The following is a 21242-nucleotide window of genomic DNA, read 5'->3' on the forward strand; positions in this document are numbered from 1 at the left end:
ACGGCAATTTTTCATGGTCTGTCATCTCAGCCTCTTCCCCGAGGGGAAGAATGTGAGAGTGCGAATGCACGAGTTGAATTTGCGCGGTTCGGCAATGTTCGCGAAAGAGAGATCACACACACACACACACAACTACAAAGAAAGAAAGATGCATTTATTCACAGACACCTATTTGTGTTGTCGTTGTACTTGATTGCTAGAGCGGATCTCAGCTTTGAAATTTCGTGTCAGTACTCCTTTAAGCGGGTGCATTAGCCCTTCTCACGCCCGATTCCTGGCCAATCCTCCACGTGGGTATGTGCCATGCACAGACACCTATTTGTGTTGTCGTTGTACTTGATTGCTAGAGCGGATCTCAGCTTTGAAATTCGTGTCAGTACTCCTTTAAGCGGGTGCATTAGCCCTTCTCACGCCCGATTCCTGGCCAATCCCCCACGTGGGTATGTGCCATGTCAGCGGCCAGGCAGCGCGCGCCCATCTCCCCCCGTTGCCAAGGAAGACGAGGAGATTCCTGGCCAATCCCCCACGTGGGTATGTGCCATGTCAGAGGCCAGGCAGCGCGCGCCCATCTCCCCCCGTTGCCAAGGAAGACGAGGAGCGCGCGCACCCGCAGCTGTTGCTATGTGTACGGACGGCGGTCGCCGGAATTCAGGGTCGCTTATAAAGTGCATTCGCACTTAAAACTTCCTCTTCGTCGAAGCCTTGCCACACACTCACGCACTACGGCTGCCTTCTATCTCATCACATCTTGTGTACGTTTTATAAGCAATCACATGAACGTGTCCGCACCGCTAACAAAAGCACGCAAGCTTTATACGTTCATACACGTGTTCCTATCAAAATATGCATTTTTCCCCATTCTGAAGCCTGAATGTGCGACACACCTGTCATTGTTGCCCATTGTCAGGTTCGGGACAATAATAAAATTATAAGAAACTGTGGAAACGAGACTTTCTGTTTATGTAACCCGAAACCCAAACAAATACACACAGCAAACAGAGATAAACTAAAGAACAGCGGGAACTAATAAATACTGAATAAAGGTGAAAAAGCGGTATGGAACACGGTAAAGAGTTCAAGCAAACGGGGAATAGTCAAAGTCCGGAAGTCAAGGGCGAGGACTAAGTACGGGAATGAAATGTCCCAAAATATGTGTTCTCGGCGGGGACGGGCTTCTCCTACCTCACGTCCCAGTAGTGGTGTTGCGGTTTTGAAACGTCCAGGTGATGTCGTGGCGGCGGTAGTCAAGTGCGCTCCCAGCTCCCGTGGCGTAGTGGCCGACGCAGCTGCCTTGGGGCGTCGCGTTCTTTCACTGAGGCCGGCGTGACGACTTGTGCGCGGGGGTGTCTTGGGAATGCGGTTGTGGAGGATGTTTCGGGGCACAGCACAGGTCCGGTCGCCCGACCGCCAAGCCCCCAGTCACTCTCCACACTTCGGAGTTCTCTGGCTCCCCTCTGCCGCCGGCCGCCCTCGTTGGCCGCTTCCGATTGGCCCGCGCCCGGCGCAAGCTCGTGCTCTAATCTCGAGCGCTCATCGCCGTAGCCCAGAGAATGACCTTGGCGCCGCGTGCCTTACGTAGTCTTCTTTGTCATCTTCTTGCTGAGTTACAAGTGTTTTCTTCTTGGAGTAATGTTTCCTTTGGTCATGTGATTTCTTCGCATGACACGTCCCCCCACTCAAGCAATTTTCACTGAAAATGTTCACACTCCACGCACAGTTCAATATCACTTCACAAAAGTGTTCGCACTCCTACAACGCACAGTTCAACAAAACTTCCCGAAACTGTCGGCGGAACACTCATAATATAGCACGTCAACTCACTTCCTAGTCTTTAACAGCATCATCATACTAACCAACGGCACTAAAGCACAACTTAACCCACATGCTGACCAACTGTAGTCAAACTTCCTGAAACTAAACGTATACCAAATCAGCGCCAAGCCAAGAAAACAACATAGCAGTGCTGTTGGGCGTGTTACAGTGGACTTGGTGGCTTTCGGCGTTTCGAGTAAAATACTCTGCTCGGATACACAGGGAACAACTGGCTTGATTGACAGCCGCCTGGATCGTCATCGTAACCGGTATTCACCTGCTCTCTGGCTACGTCTATTCTCCGAAGTCTCGACGTGGTACAGTTACCGGGCGATCCTGTTTCTGGGCTCAGTGGGTTTGAACTCCGGGCCAGATCCTCAAAGTCTTGAGCCCCTCGAACATTGCCAATGACCACATCGTACAGCGGAGATTTTAGACAGCTTACCAATGCAATTCCAGTGAAAAACGGTGACTCGATAAACACTTCCGCTTCTGGGGCAGTGACACATGTTCCATTGGCTAACTGTAACATGCAAGAGGTGCCGGTAAGTGCCGCTCTTGGAACGAGAGACTCGCGAACGATTACTGTGTTAGTTCCCGTGTCTCTTAAAATGATGGCCGGCTTGTCTTCGACTCTGCCTTTCGAATCAGGCATATTATCCATTCCTGCACGGACGTCTAAGACGGCATTAGCCACCCTCCATTTTCCTTTCCTTACACCACCCGGGCCGGGACTATCCTGCTGTTCAACGTTACGTTCACTTGTCTCCGGGTTTCCTCGTTGTTCCCCGTTATTATCATCAAAAATTAACAAGTGGTTCTGCTTTTGGGCATCCATAAAACGGTCAGCAGCTGTCGCGGTCTCAGAGAGTGTTTTGCACTCCCTCTCGCGTACGAACATCGCGAGTTTTCTGTGGCAGTTAGAGAGAAGTTGCTCAGTGATTACCAAATCAGCGAGTTTGTCGAAGGTTTTGTCAATGCTAGAGAGTTCTACCCACCGCTCAAAATAACCTTTCAGTTGAGCGGCGTATTGTTTAGCGGTTTCGTCCTTCTCCGGCTTCGAGTGACGGAAGCGCTCCCTATAGCCTTCTGCAGTGAATCGAAAGCGCTGCAGTAAAGCAAGCTTGACCTGGTCGTAGTCTAGCGACTCTTCTGGGGAAAGGCACCCGTAGACTTTCAGTGCCTCTCCGGTAAGACACGTGCTGATGGCGATGGCCCACTTCGGCTTAGGCCAGCTTTGACTTTGGGCTACGCATTCAAACCGTTTAAGGTATGCGTCGAGATCATCTCGAGCATCCTCAAAAGGCGGCAGGAATTTGCGTGCGCTGAAGCTTAGCGGAGTGGCAGCCTGAGCCTGACCAGTGGTTTCTCCCTCGCCATCTATTTGGGCCCCCTCTCCTCGAGCTGGATTGAGTTCCGCCAAGCGAATCCGCAGCTGCAAATTGCGTTCTTCGACTTCTGCACGAGCCCGCTCTTGTTCGACTTTCACCCGCTCATGCTCGCGTTCTAACGCTCTTTCGTCGCGCAAGCGCTTATGCTCCGCCTGGACCCACTTCCTCAATTCCTCGCCACTCAAGCCCAAGCATTCACCCATGGCAATGAGCTCCCGTGTGTCCATCGTGGGTTTTATGGGTATTATAAAACGAACTGGTTTCGTCCTGTCGCGGACGCCAATTATTGTCAGGTTCGGGACAATAATAAAAATATAAGAAACTGTGGAAACGAGACTTTCTGTTTATGTAACCCGAAACCCAAACAAATACACACAGCAAACAGAGATAAACTAAAGAACAGCGGGAACTGATAAATACTGAATAAAGGTGAAAAAGCGGTATGGAACACGGTAAAGAGTTCAAGCAAACGGGGAATAGTCAAAGTCCGGAAGTCAAGGGCGAGGACTAAGTACGGGAATGAAATGTCCCAAAATATGTGTTCTCTGCGGGGACGGGCTTCTCCTACCTCACGTCCCAGTAGTGGTGTTGCGGTTTTGAAACGTCCAGGTGATGTCGTGGCGGCGGTAGTCAAGTGCGCTCCCAGCTCCCGTGGCGTAGTGGCCGACGCAGCTGCCTTGGGGCGTCGCGTTCTTTCACTGAGGCCGGCGTGACGACTTGTGCGCGGGGGTGTGTTGGGAATGCGGTTGTGGAGGATGTTTCGGGGCGCAGCACGGGTCCGGTCGCCGGACCGCCAAGCCCCCAGTCACTCTCCACACTTCGGAGTTCTCTGGCTCCCCTCTGCCGCCGGCCGCCCTCGTTGGCGCTTCCGATTGGCCCGCGCCCGGCGCAAGCTCGTGCTCTAATCTCGAGCGCTCATCGCCGTAGCCCAGGCAATGACCTTGGCGCCGCGTGCCTTACGTAGTCTTCTTTGTCATCTTCTTGCTGAGTTACAAGTGTTTTCTTCTTGGAGTAATGTTTCCTTTGGTCATGTGATTTCTTCGCATGACACCCATCTACATAAAATGTCCCACGGTATTCAAAGAGTAACATCACTATATGGGTTTAAAGTGGTGTTCAGCGCTTCAAGACAAATAAAAGTGTTTGTTAATAAAAAAAAATGCCTGAAGATTTCTACAATGCTCCCAAACTGCCCGTGGTAGCAAACACGCATCATATTTGAGACATCGTGCAAAAAAGGTGGCGTTCATGGGGGATCAAAAGAAATCCGAACGGAGCGCACAGCCTCCGACGCATGTTGCAGCATCTGGCTGCAAAGTCAGTAAACTGCGCGCATGTGCACTCCTTCGACAGCGTTTGAAACTGTGGCCTACATTCGTGTGAAATGCTTGATCAAGAAGCGACTCCGGTTGTTATTTAGAGGCGCCTTTTTATGCTACGTCGCCACTGAGCACGTTGATCGTTGAAGGGCGTCCTGCTAGCTGCGAACAGCCTTCTGCGCGCTTGGCTCCGGAATGTAGTAGATAACAAGATGCTCAGTAGCGATAGACAAAAAAAAAACAAAAGACGCCCCAAATTAAATGACCGGCGTCGCTTCTTTATAACGCATTTCTCGTAACCGTAGGCCACACCACGGAGGGCCACACTCTCACACGCTCAGAAAGGACCACGCATGCGCGCAGTTAACTGGCAGTGCAGCAAGACGGTGCGGCATGCGTCGGAGGCTGCGCGCTCCGTTGTTCCTATTTCTTTTATACCTCCTGCACATTTGTTCCTTGCTGCTGTGGTAGGTTGTTTTGTGGCCACACCAGAAGGTGCGTGAATATTTGTACAAGAGAGCATGAGCGGTCTCTAAACATCTACACATTGCTACTCAAAACGGTGCAAAGCTTCCTGTGTGGTTGTATGTCATGTTTCACTTGCTGCCTGAATTTAGCCAGGCACCACGATATCGTAGACGGGTTTGTCATTGCAGAAGAGTCTCTTAAGTGTATTTAATTTTTAACCCGACAGTGTTTTATGCCCGGGTGCACCTAGATCACTCACGTCATATCCGTTACGGAAGTGACGTCGCCAGAAAAAGTCCAATCGACGCTGCGGCGCCCGCATTCGTGTCCATGCCCTCTCACCACAACAGGAAGTACGTAGTGCTCTAGCGACTGCGCTATGAGCAGAGACGTGAGCAGCTCTACAAACGCGCCTTATGTCCTTCCCTTCGACTCATTCAGATGGTGTTGCCATCTAGGCGAAGCGAATCGAAGTAGTGCATCATGACGCCAATGAGCATCGGCAGTTGGCGCCTCGATGCTAGCGCCTTCGTGTACGGGGGACGTGCGCGAGTTGAGTCACCCTCCGCTATGGCGTTGTTCACATGACCGTTGTGTTTCAAGGTGCTGTTTCTGTGCATGTCATTTTTGGTTTTGTTGTCCCGGAATAAACCTGTTATTTTAAATGCAAGCATTTCAGTAACTCACGATGTCACCCGCGTTGACGTCCGTAGTCCGCACAGTCGTTGTCCCTACTATATAAAAAAAAACTACTATACGGCACCCGGTTTCGATCCCTCGGCGCTGCGCGCGGAACGCAATGTACATGGTGCTCTACCCACTGCGCCACAAAGCCGACACAGATTGGGACGCTACGAACGCGCCTTATATCCTTGACTCATTCAAATTACTGCTGACGAGCGCTCTCTCGTCAGCAGTTGCCACAAGTGCAACAACATTAACGTAACGCAAACTACTTAACGTCGTGCGCCCCCGGAAATGCTCTGCATTTGATCGTGCCCCTCGCGAGGGGGATGTTTCCCTGCGTCTTCTCTCGGTCGTGGGACCCGTGGCGCCATCTGGCGGAGGCGCGGCACAACTAGTAGTTTTTTTTTTGTTTTTACGTGTTGGCCCCACTTCGTCTGGTGGGTTAAGGCGCGCTAAACCTGTGCACACGAAGGAGGTTCCTCTAATATTCAAGTGCTCACGTGACGGCACCTTTCACTTTAGTGTTTTACCGATTCCTATGAAGGAGGTATCAACAAATATTTTTTTCTTCGATCGCGCTACCTTTCACAGGTGTGCCGTATTTAGACAGGTTTTGAGTCATGTATAACACGTGTTTGCCACTTGTTTTGTGTTCTCGGTGGGCTCCTGGTTTATCGCTGAGGTGTGGATACAAGCGGGGCCACTTCTTGCCTATGAAAGCAATTTACAAACTACCCCAGAGATGTGCTCCCTTTCTGGCCTTCTCTTCGCATTCTGTTTCCCTGTAGTCCCCATGCAATTTGTGGTTCTCCTAGCGCACACACTTTTCAAGAACCACGTTTATGACTGTACTTACGGGGCTGGGAAAATACGTATTTTGAAGCTTCCTCCTCCGCTTCAGTAAAAGCATTCTTGTGTATATTGTCAAAAAACCGTAAATCCTCCATCATTATATACTGCTCAGGAACATCAGCCTTTTGGAATGAAATCATGTACCTGAAAGAGTAGTATATTTTAGATACCACAAACTGCAAGACTCATTGTAAAGTGTCGCGTAGAATGTAACCTTTTGGAGTAAGTACTAGATGCATTAATTGATCTTTGTTTACATAGATACATTACTAAGTTGTGTCCACTGCTGGTCGACGCAAACGCACTTCTTTGGTGTCCAACTTTAGGAGAACAAGTTTATTTTCAAACTGAAAGTCTCTTAAAATAATACCTACTGCACTACCAAATAAATGTAATTCTAAACTACGTGGCAGTATCCCACATAATTGAAGTATGCGAACAAAGCTCAGTGTCTTTATCATTAGGTTTTGCTCATTAGTTGTTCATTAGAGAGTAGAAAAGTGTACCTACGGCTTGTCCTAACACCGTTTTTATACTAACATTCTTAGAAAGTGGGTCTGCAGTCCCTCAGAACAAAACAAAAGCAACTATAAAGTTATTCTGCCCCTCATTTGGGGGATCTTTTAGAATGTATGAATACCATTTGAGGAAAATTATTTCAAGTACGAATGCGAATACACCGCTTTTAAAGCTGCAACATCTTCCAGAATCTAGACATAGGTACAGCTCAGCAGCACAGTTCACCGCTCTTTAACAGTTCGAACTCAAATGATTTGTTGAGCACTCCGGTCACTATAAGGCCTATTATTATTTCCCAATGCAAAAGCAGTTGTGTATAATTTCTACATATTTCTCTAGAGACTGGACACTACAATCGCTACCGGGCAGAGTAACAACACCGTGTGACCCACTCGCATCAAGACAGGCGACGATGACGCCGGAAGCCGGACGCTAGATTTTATCTCAAAAAGTCATGTGTTCCTTGCGCATAAAATATTAGCAGCCGCTCCTACCCAGACCATACTGGCATCGTCAACGTACTGTAGAATTTCTTATGCTCCTCGAAGTGAACACAAGATAAAAAAGTATATAAAACTAACTGCGTGCTTGTATGACTATGCGGTTGCTTCTTTCGAAAATACACAAAATGAGAATGCAGCAGTCAAACGATTCTGAACCGAATTTGTTTCCTCAAGCATCACCGCAATCAAAAAACTTCTGTAGGGACGTTTTTTTTGCATCCAGTAGCAAAACCGTACCCTCTCACGCTTATACCAGACTTCCTTGCGGCAATTTGTTGGCCCCACTTCCACAAATGTCTATTTAAAGTAAACGACTATAACAAATATTTCTGTAGAAAATTATTGCCTAGAATACTTCAGCATAACTTTCCAGCAACCGTGCTCGCTATACAAAACAGTTCCTTGTGATGGCAAACCAATGTTGTAATTTCAACCCGTAGTGGTGTCAGCATAATATCACGTAAAAATAAAATGAAATGAAAAACAGCTGAGATGTTCAGGCCGACATAATAATTTCGTACGGCCAAGTCAAAGATACATGAGAGGACGTGAGCGCGTGCATCGCGGTGACTGCTCGGAATACCCGGGGCGAGGAACCGCGGACGACTTTCGCGCTGCGACTTTAGCAAAAAAAAAAAAAGAAAAAGAAATACCTAGCGCCCGTTAGGGCCTGCTTCGCGGCAGACAGCACGGCGTTGTCCAGGCTTGCGCCTGGGCTTCGCCGCATGGGGAGCTCCTGCTTTCGTCGGCGTCTTTCTGTAGCGACCGGCGTGCCACGAGCCCGCCGCGCCGAAGACGAGGACAACGAACCTGTCAAGCCATTTCTTGACAACACATACGAGTCCCTCAAAAAGATCCCTGCGTGTATGATCGCTACTATCAGTGCCTTCCCGCCCACTGCCTCTCCTTCGCCAGCTTCCCTTCTTGTTTTATTTCTCTACGTACTTTTCATGTTTTCTTTCCTTTATTTTTTTATTTTATTTTATGTTGGTTTCAACACTTCCTGTTGCTACGTCTCATGTTTGAGCAGTTTTTTTTTTTTTTCTGTATATATTTCCCTCATATTTTATTTACCTCCTTAAATGTCTTTCTTTAATTACCTTGTAATTTCTCTCTGTGAGCGCCCCTTTCCTGGCCAATCCCCCTGAGTGGGTATGAGCCATCTCTTTTGGCACCACCACCACCACATACGAGTAGACGTCCACCGGAAAAGCTGAATAAGACGTGGAGGTCTACCGAGTCGAGGACGCGGTGCAAGGGGATCTGACTTACGCGACTGGGACGTCGGAAGACGACGATTAAACTGACGCCGACGATTGCTACTGAATAAAACGCAGTACACTGTTTAATAGTATTTGCTTCACAGTGCCGTCTAAAATGGCTTTGCACTACTGGGGTCCGGCTGCTGCTTCTCTCCTGGGATCCGCTGTCAGTGATGATAAAAGCTAGCTCCTTCGCCAGCTCTGCTGTTTCTCCAGCCTTGCACCACTAGTGCAGGCAGCGCCATTTAACAGAACAGGTTAAAAATTGATATTTTGAATGGGTAAAGGTCGACTAAACACCAAGCGTCTGCGTAAAGTTATTATTTGGCCTCTGTTGATTACAGCGCCGATCGACCGCGTCGGGACGATGACCCACCTCTTTTCTCGGGGCCTTGTGTTCTCCTCCTTCGGCGGGAGCGATGGGCGGCCGCCGCCGACGCCAGCGAGTCGCAACCCTTTGCATGGGCCTCGCCGGCAGCATTTTACGCGGCGTCGGGGAAGGCATTGCTGTTCTCCTGACCTTCGGGGACGGACAGGGGGGGGGGGGGAGCGCAGGTCAAAACCCTAATTGGCAGGTGCGCTGCGTTGGGGAGGCAGCTTGCTTGCGCCCTGTTCCCGAATCCTTCAATGAGTTCTTCTGGAGCTGCGGCGCAGAGCCGTCGCATCAAGACTTGCTCCCGTGGCGGTTTCTTGGCGCCAGAGCCCCACGAATTCCTCGCCAACCGCGCGGCGGTTCGGCACCTTTTTGGCCTCCGGGCCCCTACCAGGGATCGTGCCGCGATATACCCCTTGTGCGCTGCGGCGCCTTTTAATCGTAACACAGTTTTCGTTTTGTCTTATTTTGTGCTTGATCTTCTGTAAATACCTTTAAATAGGCTTTTCTTTGTCCTCTACCTCCTACGTCAGCGTTCATCGGGTAATTTCACCGTTCCACGAAGACACCATCCATCTCTACAATGAACCTAACTTTACCGCCTCCAAACGAGAACATAATTATTTACGGGTTGTAGCCAGCTTTTGTTGATGTAGGAAGAGAAAGAATAAAGGTTTATTAGAGCAGATATCTGTTGTTCAGTTGCCAGCCGGCTGCTTTACCTCGTTAGTTGTGGAAGTCTTCGGTCATGGCGGCCTGTCTTCCCCGGTCTACCAGGTGTTAGTGGTGTTCAGGGTTGGAGCTGGCCATCACACCCAAGGAATGCTGTGTGGCGGCATTTCCACACCATGTGGTACAGAGTGTATGGCGGTACGCAGAATTTACAACGGTATTTGTACAATGTCGAACGTGTGGAGTGTAGTAATGTACCATGTGGAAGCGGTCGATAGATAACCATGTCTTCGCGAAACATCTCGAGATGTGGAGGTGGAGAGGTTCTTCGTTCTAACCACTAATCTGCCATGATGTCAGTTAACTTTGTGGGGATTACCTTGACCTCATGGAAGGGCTGGCTGATATGCAAGAAGGATACGCCCGGTGTGTGTGAAATCCGGATGCGTCATGACCCGCGTCATTGCTTTGAAGTGATAAAAAACAGCAATTTTGTCTAAATATGCGAGAACCTTGTAAGATCTCTCTCCTCTGAGTTCTGAAATTATGACCTCGCCAATAAAATAAATCCACGTGCTTAACAGGAACGACTACCTTTTTAGGGTGTAAAGGTGGGATAAATGGCTTTTGATAGATCGCAATGACTTCAGGTCATTCACGTTCTTGAAATAAATTTTGCCGTTGACGATGCTGGGAAAATTCGGAGTATTTTTCTCGGTAGTTTGTAAAGGTGGGACAAATTATAGAGTCGCGGCTGGGCCCTGATCATGTGGTCTGTTAAATTTTGTCACTGGAATGTGTAAACGATGCTACTGTGTTTAATATTGTTGCGTCCTGGTAGACACAGGTGTGAACGGCAATGTGGTGATGTGCCAATTTATTCGGCGCATCGCTTAACCGAAGAGGACCGGCACCAAGTGTATTCTGGCGGCGGGTCTGAGCTAAGATGGGCGAGTGACTCTGGCGCGTGAGCGCTGGGCACGCCAATTTGCATTGTCGTCTTCGAACTACTTCGCTGGCCACGAAACAGGACACATATCCCTCACTAGAGGATTGTATACAGCACGGTGACCTTACACACCGCGGGAGGTGTACTGCTCTGCTTGACCGATATCCCCATGACCATACTGGTTTGTTTTATCCCAAGAGTGAGCTCAAATGCTACGATGTCCAGAGATACGTTTACTTCTATAAAGACCAAGTACCCAACTCAATGCAAAATGAGGTCACTGGAATATTAAGGGCTCCACACAAGTGCTAATTATTTTATTATTTAACACATAAGAAATCACTTCTATTGATGTCAAAGCCATGCAGGGCGCCAAAGGCAAAGTTATTAAGTGGGAATGAGCTGCCCCTTGAATGGGCACACAAAAAATCTAGAAGTCAGAATCGACAATGGGAACAGCGAAAGTAGTTCCCTGTGCTTCCTTTGCGGATTTTGACATCTGGCTTTCCTTTATAATCTGCAAGTAACGAGACATGTTTTCTTGCGTTTGATTGCAGCGGTAATATCTGGGTGTACGATTGCCACACTGAATCAGGACATGAGCTTAAGCTAAAGCTCAAATAATTGTACCTCATACCGTAGAGCAAAGCAGGAAAACGTCTTACGAAGAGAGCTTACCAGGACTTCCTCATCTGCGTAATGCTTTGCAATAACTCCTTCTTCAAAGCTTGGAGGTGCATTCCATTGATGATTACAATCTTGCTGAACAATCCTTGATTCTCGTAACGATTTGCAAAACAAAATGTAATCATTCCTCCCCAGTCATGTCCAACCAATACAACCTCCCTCCTTTTATCCTTGTCTGCAGTTCAAAAAGGAAAAGAATATACTTCAGTACGTAAATATTTGTTGACCCTGAAAACCAGCCAAAGAGGCCTAAATGCTGGTCAGATTTTGTGTAGTTTCCCCTAACTCAAGAAAACTTGAAGTACAATTTCCCCATTTTATTCTCCCATTTTCACTCTAATACCGCATGTCACCACATGCAACTTTAGTTCCAAGGAAACACTTATAGACAAAACAGGTATGCAGTACTTGCAACCAAAATTCTCTATTGTAGAACCTGTGTGGTTATATTTGCCCTCGGCTTTTCTTATGTGCTTCTTGGTTCCCAATGACATAGAAGTGGTGCTTCTGACGGCGTGTCATATCCCTACCCCTTAAAAAGCTGCTTCATACCAGTGGCCAACATTAACTAAAAATAGAAACATTAGAATACTGTCATCTATTGGCTGCATTTGGAAGAAACACTTTAGATAAATCAACAGTTTCCTTCTCGTGGATTGTTTGTGGGAGAACGGGACTTTTTTTACGTTCTATGAAGAGCTCCGAGTTGTTCAGAACTTTTTTTCAAGGCTTTTCGGGGCGAATGATCAAAAGAAAAAAAACCATTCGCCCCTGCTGTGGGTGCCTGTAAGCAAGTTCATTCTGTAACTTGGCAGATTACAGCTATCGGTACCATTTCCAGTTGGCGTATAATAACTTACTTTTCCATTCATGCTCAGGGTGTTGCTAGTGTAGTGACGGGTTTTCCAGTGTCCATAAAATCAAATGTACATCAGGGGTGTCTTATTTCCTCTTTTTGTTTATGAGTAACGACCTTACAAGTGCTTTGTCTGGTTGTCGGATTTATAGGAACGCTGATGATGCTGTTATAATTATACGAACTGTGTTTGAGACTTCTCTTCGAGTGCTTGATACTTATGCTATATCTAAGGTAAACTTTTTTTAAATATTTCTATTCAGACCAACACATCAAAATTGACCTCAAGTGTTTTGAAAATTTACACAAAATGGTCTCTGTTTAGCGGTATTATTTCACGACCTACCTCTTCTTCCATTACAAATTTTTAAGACGATGGCCACGTGGTGGCTTACAGGTAGTCTATACGTGCAAAAATTATGTTTGATTTGCGTTGTTTTTATATTATGCAAGAAAGCTATTTTATTTTTAAATCACTTTGTGTAAATGTGGCTTACAACATCGATGTTCCCACACGCCCGCCTAAATATTTTCCATGACACGTAATTCATTATAGGTTTGTTTTCTAGTTTGGTGCAATGCGCGAAATTTTGTTGTAAATACTTTTTAATGCACTAGAGCAACTCAGGAGAAGGGCCACTGGACATCTATATTTTTTCATGGTTTCTAAGAAAAACATGGTTCTATTCTCTCCAGAAATTTTGTTTCAAGTACTTTTTAATGCATGAGAGGAACACTCACGGCGAGGTAGCTTGAAATCCGCAATTGTCTTACCTGTCTAAGAAAAATGTCGTTTCTATTCCCTCTATATGTGGCACGAATATTCCGCCAGGAACTTCAACCAACTGTACTGACAACGCTAAAGCACAATATCAGTACGACTTGCCGAAGCGGACAAGTAGGTACAGCCTTTTTCAGAATTTTGTGGGCAAATCCTAAAACGCGCAAGCTGCAAAAAAAAAAAACAATGTGGAAGCTTCCGTTTCAAGCGAGGCTGAAACTTTTTATGCAGGAAAGCTAGAAAAAACACCTTTGTTTCTTACTGCCCTAAAATATGTTTGTCACATTGAACGGTAAAGCCCATTCTCTGAATTGTTTGTGGTCGAGAAGGCTTAGGATTGGCCCACAAAGTTTTCACAAAGGGTTTACATTGGATGCCCTTTGTACGGTTGTACTCTGTATGTTTACTTAACCTATCGCCACTCGAAAATTTCGTCCAATCAGTCATGCCTCCACACAGAACCCCCCCCCCCTAAATAGGGCGGCCAGTAGGGAAGACTTCTTTGTGTAAAAAACTAATAAAACAGTGGACGGACTAAGATGTCGCTCGTCTGTGTCCTCCCTTGTACTTGTTCTTTCACGTATTAAAGTTTTTTAAGGATTTGTTTATAACTTTACCAGCGGTGTCTGATGAAAAGAGTCCTAAAACCAACCTCACGAGCTCTCACTACAGCCGTGTGCGAAAATTTACCAGCACTCTCAGGGTTGTTGATGCCGAACGCTAAAATGTCAGCAAAATCACAACCCCTTCATTATCGAGTTCCAGCAGGCCCTGATACGCTTTACTCCCGATGGTGATTTACGCAGGCGCATACACAAAGTCCGGCCGCTAGCCGTCGATGCAAGATACGACAACCATGACCACTTACCTTGTTTTGCGCTTTATGACAACAAGACCAGTGTTTTTAGTACTGCAGGTCGTGTAACTAGTAACACGTATACATTCATCGTCGTCCCCTCAAATTATTAGGTGAGACCCCCAGTAAAAGTGGCAAGTTCAATACCTTTTCACAACAGCTCTCACCCGCCGCGGCTGCTCAGTAGCTAAGACGGTGTGCTGCTGAGCACAAGGACGTGGGTGTGATCTAGGCAACGGCGGCTGCTTTGCTGATGTAGGCGAAAACTTAACGCGTCCTTCAGTCGATTTCGGCACACGTGAAAAATCTACACCGGTCATAATTAAGCAGAAGTCTTTTACTACGGTGGGCCTCACTGTCCAACTGTATTCTGGGCATGTTAAACCCCCAAAAGGGATTTTTTTATACGGCTCTCGCGATTGCCCCACAACGCCTCCTGCGTGTGGCCAGCACGTATGGCCAGTCTTTGGAGAAAGGGATACTTGCTTAGAGTCACAATCAAGTTGTGCACGTCTTCCACTAACTTCTCCATCACGTAATCGGCAGGATGTTCAGGCTTGGAGGTGTTTCCATAGCCGCGCAAATCCGGCGCTACAACGCTGCCGAAAGATAGAATGAGACGACGGTTAGCACCTCAAAAAGTATATCTGCATTACCTGATGAATTTCACACATACTTAGGACAAATTTAACATGTCAATGCACAAAAGCAACAAGTTCTACACATAAAAACATCCAGTAATTACTTTAACGCTGGCTTGACATGCAGTTCAAAGATACATAATGTTTTAACATGAAAAAAGAAACGTACGTTGGTACACAACCAGGGACTCTCTTTCTACCTCTCTCTCGAGGGCTTATTTTCTATAAGTTGCAGCAGAGCTCTGAGAAATGGCAGAGGGAATAGCGATGAGCACCGGCCGCGTGACTGTCACGCCCTTCTTACGAGCTCAACGTTGCTGATAACTGCAGCGTGGGGACTAACCTTTATGGTCGTCTTCGATAACATATTTAAAGGATGCAACACCGTTCAGTGGCCGAGCTTAAGTTCTATCTGCGCCAGACACGAGAGAAACGTTGGCAGTGGTTACCGCCTACCTTGTTGTTTTGTTAACGGTACGGCTACGGTCAGTAAGATAATGGTAGACTGCTCTGAGATATTCCACGTACAGTTTATTTATTTTTTTCATTTGCGCTGCAATATATATATTCGGAGCTTTTCTCTTTCACCCTCCTCCAACTTCGCAACCACTACCGCACTTCTCTCCTGCAGATGCATCAAAACACTGTAAACGATTTCTTCGTTGTCGGAACATGGTAAAAGGACAGCGAGCCAATACTGCAACAGTAGGTTGCTGCTCCTCAAAGAAGCAGAGTGCGAGGCTGGGCAACATAAACGTCATAATATGGGAAGCCTGCCGGTGATTTGCAACAGCGACTTTGCCCTTCCCTCGATGGAAATGTGGAGGAACATCAGGCCGCGATACTGCTTTACTGTGTAGAAGCCAAGGTCCGAACCATGAATGTGCTTACTTGCGGAGTTGCAAAAGTGTTGCAATGTTATCCGGTCGTACATGGCCGCAAAAACGAATAGGACGACGCGACGGATGGGACGCAGAAAGAAAGGGACAAGTCCTTGCGCTGACTGTCCAAACAGCGTGTTTTAATGGCTTAGGAGCATCGACTTCATACAAGCGATGTGAACCCCTAGCAACCAGAAAGGAGGAAAAAGAAGGCGAATGGATGCTGCAGAAATATATTTCTAAAATGCAAGATAAACAGATGCTAGATGAAACGTGCAAACAGAAAATTCTGGAAGTAAAGTCAAAATTCGAGATATTGCATCGTTTCGAATTGAGCGGTGTACCCACCGTCGAGCACTAGACGTTTAAATTCACAGATCGTCATGAGAACCGTTCACATTACATTTTCTTGCGCGGGAAATGGTGGCTTTCACGGGTGGATGGAGCGGAGTGTTATGTGGGGGTAGGGGCGCGCGCGCTTTATGAGGAAGTTTCTTGTAGATTGCTTTGTTGTAACAGTGCCGGCAGCATTCCCCCTTTGTTGACGTAGAAGCAAGCCGTACACCGAAGGTGCCGCTGCCCGTGGTCGGTGCTATTTTGCTGAAGCCATAGAGTTTCTTAGTAAGTTTACTAGAAAAGAAACTGAACCTGCCAATCCGTGTCATCGTGGGAGGTTAGGGTAAAACCCCAGCTTCTGGTTTAGGCTTGGCATGACAACTGGATTCCTAAATGGTTTTGGGGATTGGCTTTCTTCACTGTGCATTAACACGTGTACGAGCTACGAGGTAGCCGAAATATCCGCTGTTCTGTGGTAGCCGTCAGCCGTCGCAACTGCGCATTCGGTAAAAGAGCACGGAGTGCGCGAAGGATGTGACTACCGGCATTACTTCGTTTATGCGACTCTTCGCTGATGATTGTGTTCTGTACAGGATTGTTAGTAATCGAGAGGACTGTGAATTCTTGCAACATGACCTAAATAAGTTTTCCGAATGATGCATGAAATGGGGTATGACCATCAATTCGGAAAAAACTCTTTGTATGCATTTCACAAAGAAGACAAATGCTCATTCCTATACCTATGTCGTTAACGGAAAAGATGTTACCTTCGTAAATGAGCATAAATATCTCGTTATTTTTTTTTACTTTTAATCTTTCCTGGAGTCGTCAAATTATTGTCTGTTCTAGGGCTTCACGCCGTTTCGGTTTTTTGCAACACCAAACATTTTTCGTTAGACATAAAGGCCTATTTATACAACACTTACATCCGCTCTATTCCCGAATACGTGTGCACTGTCTGGGACCCTCGGACGGTCACAGGTACAAAGCGGATTGAAAGGATTCGAAATTTGTCTGAACGTTTTGTTTTCATTGATTATTCTAGAAATTTCAGTGTGTCCTGGGCAAAAAGCTCTCTGGGATGGCAATCTTTGCATGGCCGCAGAAAAATCCTCCTACTGAAGCATTTTCGCAGCATATTTTAGATAAAAACTGGAATAAACCGCGATAATTACTTACAAAATCCAGATTACATCTCGTCCAGAAGGGATGATTCCCTCAAAGTGAAAGAAATTTAATGCAGAACAAATCTGTTCAAAATGCCCCTTTTTGCAAGTTCTATATAAGAAGGAGGTCTAACTCAGAAGGAGGTGTCTTTTGCGTCGAGTGAAACTTTCGCCGCATGCCTGCAGAGGAGGTGATTCATTTCGATTGTAAGCGGCCTTTGCTCGCCGTTGTACTCTCACTTTGTGTTATTTTGGTTGTTACTGTTCTATTTTGCTTTGTACAAACCCGTACTCAGTGTTTTTCTTTTTATTGTATGCCACCCCCCACCATTGGCACTGTGGGTATGATGATAAATTAATAAATAAATAAGTAAAAATAAATGAATAAATAAGTTATAAATAAATAAATAAATAAAAATAAATAAGAAACATTAGAATGAGCGGGTAATACGCCAGCGCGAAATTTGTAGGTGACAAAAAAAACAACAACACATACTTCGCCGAACACAAGGTACGACAGATACGCGCGCCTGTATCCGTCCTGACTTGTCTTCCTGCACGACTGTTTAACGACAAGTTTCCTTTTTTTTCAAGTATGATCCAACTCGCACAGCAACAACTTTTGTTTAACTGTAGCTGACGGTCGGTGCACCAGTTCTCCACGAAGGCGACATTTTCATAGGAATGCTGAAAAACCATTCCAAGCTCTTTAAACTACTCGTTATTTTATATACTGGTAAAATTATTAAAATAATGCTGCCTAACGAGTTTCCCCAGAAATATCAACAGTGTTGTTAACTGCCAGCTTGGCGCGTAGAATAGCAGGCACAACCGCTGCGGCAAACTTCCTTTACCCTTAGCTTTAAAACAGCCTGTTTTATTTTCTCCGTATACAATACACTATTCTTTGGGTTTTGGTGCAACTGGGCTCGAATATACGGCGTGTAAAACGTTTGAATCTAACCGAATGACGAAACGAAGGCGAGTGCACGGTTAACGGTGGGCCATGACGACACAGACGGCCATGATATGAGCCGCATAGACGCTAGCGCCAGGTGCCTCTCTAGTTTATATTGTAACAAACTCTATGGCTAAAACGTTCCCTTTTCGCTTTGCTTGGTGCTGTAAAAGGACCACAAAAAGAAAATCCAACCTTGCTTATTTGAATGAACTAGCCTTTGGTAACTTCTTTGATATCACTATGGCTTCAAAGGGGTTGTGTTCACCAGAAAAGCCAAAATATTAGAAAAACATTGAGATTGTTTGCGACACAACGTCAGCATTGACGCAATAAAAAAAATGATAACAAAGGTATCAGAGCGTTAACTTGTTGTTAGCATGTAGGTGGAACCTACATGCTGTGGGAACGGCGCGCAGAAGAGGAGAAAGACGCTGTTCGGGGGAACGCGCAGCGTGTGCGCGCTGGAGCGTGACGAGGGACTGAGGCAGTGCGTGCCTGGGCTTGGAAATCAGACGTCTCCGGACGGGTTCGGGTCAGAGCTGACTAAAGGTGTGGTTTCTGGGGACTCGGTGTCTTTCTTGGGAGCCGCGGCCGGGCGCTAAGACCCCGGTACCACATTTGGCGCCCAACGTGGGGCCGGCCGTTGGTTCTCGGGAAAGACATTGTGGTCTTCTTCCTCTTTGTTCTAGAGCGTTCGGTGTTCGCGTCGCTGGTGTCTGGGGTATTCCCCGGTAATTCTCTGGAGATTTTTGTGTCGCTTTTCTGGCAAACAGTGGCATTTCCCTTGTGATAGCGCGGCGGCGGTAATCGCTGTGTGCCTTTTTTTTCGTTTCGTGGTGCACCGGATTCCATCATGGAGCGTAGGCCTCACCGGGGTGCAGCCACGCCTTCTGCTCGACGGAGCCTCTCGGCCGACCCTCACGGTGCTGGCTTTGGATCGGATGCCTCGGAGGTCGTCGCTACCCTGGGCCCGATCGCATGCCTCTGCGAGAATCTTGTTAATCGCTTGGAGAATTTGCAGGTGGGGCCCGCTGGTTCCAGGCATGCGCCCCCCACAAGCCTCGAGGCGCCGCAGCGCGTGCCGGCATTCCACCCGAGCCTCGCAGTGCCACGGTTCACGGGCTATGACGACTTCAAATCCGTGGCGGACTTCCTGAGCGATCTCAATGTTTACAAGACGGCGTCGGGTGCTTCGGACGAGTTCGTGTTGACCCGTGTCCTGCCGGTTGCCCTGGAGGCATCGGCTGGTCGTTGGTGGCGCCTCCAGACCCCGTTCGCGTCCTGGGCCGACTTCGAGGCACGCTTCCGCGAGGAGTTCTTGCCTCCCGACTACGACTACCGCATCCGCCGTGAGCTGGAGGCACGTACGCAGCACCCGCGCGAGGGCTTGCTCGAATACATTCGAGCTATCCAGGAGCTCTTCAAGCGAGCTCTCCCGGGTGCGTCTGACGCGGAAATGGTAAAGCACGTCTTGCGGCGTTGCCATCCGCGCTTCCGAACTTTCCTGCACGGTCGTGATTACTCCAGTTTGGAGGAGATGGCGCGATCAGCTCGAGCAATCGAGGACGCTCTGATATCACAGCTGAGTTATGTGGCCCCTCCGCCAGTAGGGGAGGCACGTGAGCCAGCTTGCGCATGGAGAGACACCTATGAGACTTCGCCACAGCGAAGTCCACAGCCGCGTACGGCAGCGGCGGGCTTGAATTCCCCCCGCGCACGAGGTCCTTCTGCCCTTGGCGACAGGCACTTGGAGCGCGGAAGACCACTAGATGGTGCAGCCCACGGCGGGAACTCCCCGCAGCGGTTAGAGCCAGGGTTCCTGCGTTGGGAAAACAGGCCCTCTTTACTGGCAGGCTCACCGCTCCCCGACCCGAGTCTCTCCCTTGGGGGTCGGCAACGAAATCCTCTGAACTCCAGAGGTCCTTCTCGTCTGGTCGTCGAGACGGGAGGGTCGCGGGGCTACGCGCCCAATGGAAATCAAGCTGGCGGCTGTTACCGATGTGGACAGCCTGGACACTTCTGTCGGGAGTGTCCTGTGGTGATGGCTCGTCGCCAAAATATCAACAGCCATCAGGGAAACGAGTACGGCCCGCGATGCTAATGGCCACCAAAGCATCGTTATGGGCTCCGGATATGACGAACGGCGAAAACTTGTGTTTTTTACCATCTGCTTGTCGTGTTGAAGCGCCGGCACAGCCCATTGCACCGCATGTTTCTGTTTACGTGGTTGGAGCGGACATTGACGCCTTGATTGACACTGGCGCCAGTTTGTCGCTAATTGGCGATACAGTGTTTGAACTTTGCCGAGCACGTGGTGTCAAGTTGCGCAAATGCAGCACCCGTTTGCAAGTGGCCAATGGTGCTGTTGTTCAAGCACGTGGTGCTGTGCGCTTGCGCATTTCTTACGCAAGCAGAAGGTGTCGGCAGTGCTTTACGTACTGCCCGGGTTTGGCGGTGCCCATGATTTTGGGCAGGGATTTCATTATTCGCGACGGCCTCCTGCTTGACTTGGAGGGTGGTGGTTATAGATTGGGCAATGACGCAGAACTGATACCTTTTGTGGCGTCAACGCATATCTGTACCGTGCCAAGGTCAGCCGCAGTCGCAACGAAATCGGTGTTGCCTGAGCGAATCAGGCAGTTGCTTGAGGAGTGTCCTTGCAGTGACTATGAGAGGGAGCAGCTCGCCTATGTGCTGGAGCCGTTTGCCGAAATGTTCACGGAGGCCCCTGGGCGGACAACCGTCCTTCAACATCGCATTGACACGGCAGACGCCCCTCCTTGGAGCTGCAATCCACGGCCGCTCAGCATCCAGAAGAAGGCGAAACGGGATGTCGCCCTTGACGAGATGCTGAACACGGGGGTTGTGCGGCCGTCGCAGAGCGCCCATGCATCTCCAGTCGTGTTGGCGCCAAAAAAAGACGGCAGTGTGCGTCTCTGCGTGGACTACCGTCGTCTCAACGACGTAACTGTAAGAGACGCATATCCTTTTCCTGCCGTAGAATCTATCATTCCCTCGCTTGGTGGTGCCCGCGTGTTTACCACTCTAGATTGCTCACGCGGCTTTTTGCAAATTGAAATGCACCCTGATGATATTCCTAAAACCGCCTTCACATGCTACAGGGGTCTTTTCGAGTTTGTGCGCATGCCGTTTGGGCTGAAGAACTCCCCGAGCTCGTTTCAAAGATTAATGGACATCGTCCTTGAAGATGTACGTTATAAGTACGCGATGGCCTATATGGATGACGTCGTCGTCTTTTCGCGCACCTTT

General features: G+C 48.0%; 1 protein-coding gene across 1 annotated transcript in view; it reads right to left on the reverse strand.

Moving 5' to 3' along the window:
• The window catches only part of LOC144164316 (AB hydrolase superfamily protein YfhM-like), a 79717-nt gene that overhangs the window by 20551 nt on the left and 37924 nt on the right, over positions 1-21242 (reverse strand). The window contains exons 3-5 of the mRNA XM_077694813.1: positions 14474-14586; positions 11486-11669; positions 6534-6673 (exon numbers count right to left, since the gene is read on the reverse strand). Coding sequence (XP_077550939.1) covers positions 6534-6673; positions 11486-11669; positions 14474-14586 — 437 coding nt within the window. The remainder of the gene's footprint in view (positions 1-6533; positions 6674-11485; positions 11670-14473; positions 14587-21242) is intronic.

Source organism: Haemaphysalis longicornis, unplaced genomic scaffold (genome assembly GCF_048455015.1).
Source record: "Haemaphysalis longicornis isolate Haplotype H1 unplaced genomic scaffold, Haemaphysalis longicornis Haplotype H1 scaffold_13, whole genome shotgun sequence".
NCBI lineage: Eukaryota > Metazoa > Arthropoda > Arachnida > Ixodida > Ixodidae > Haemaphysalis > Haemaphysalis longicornis.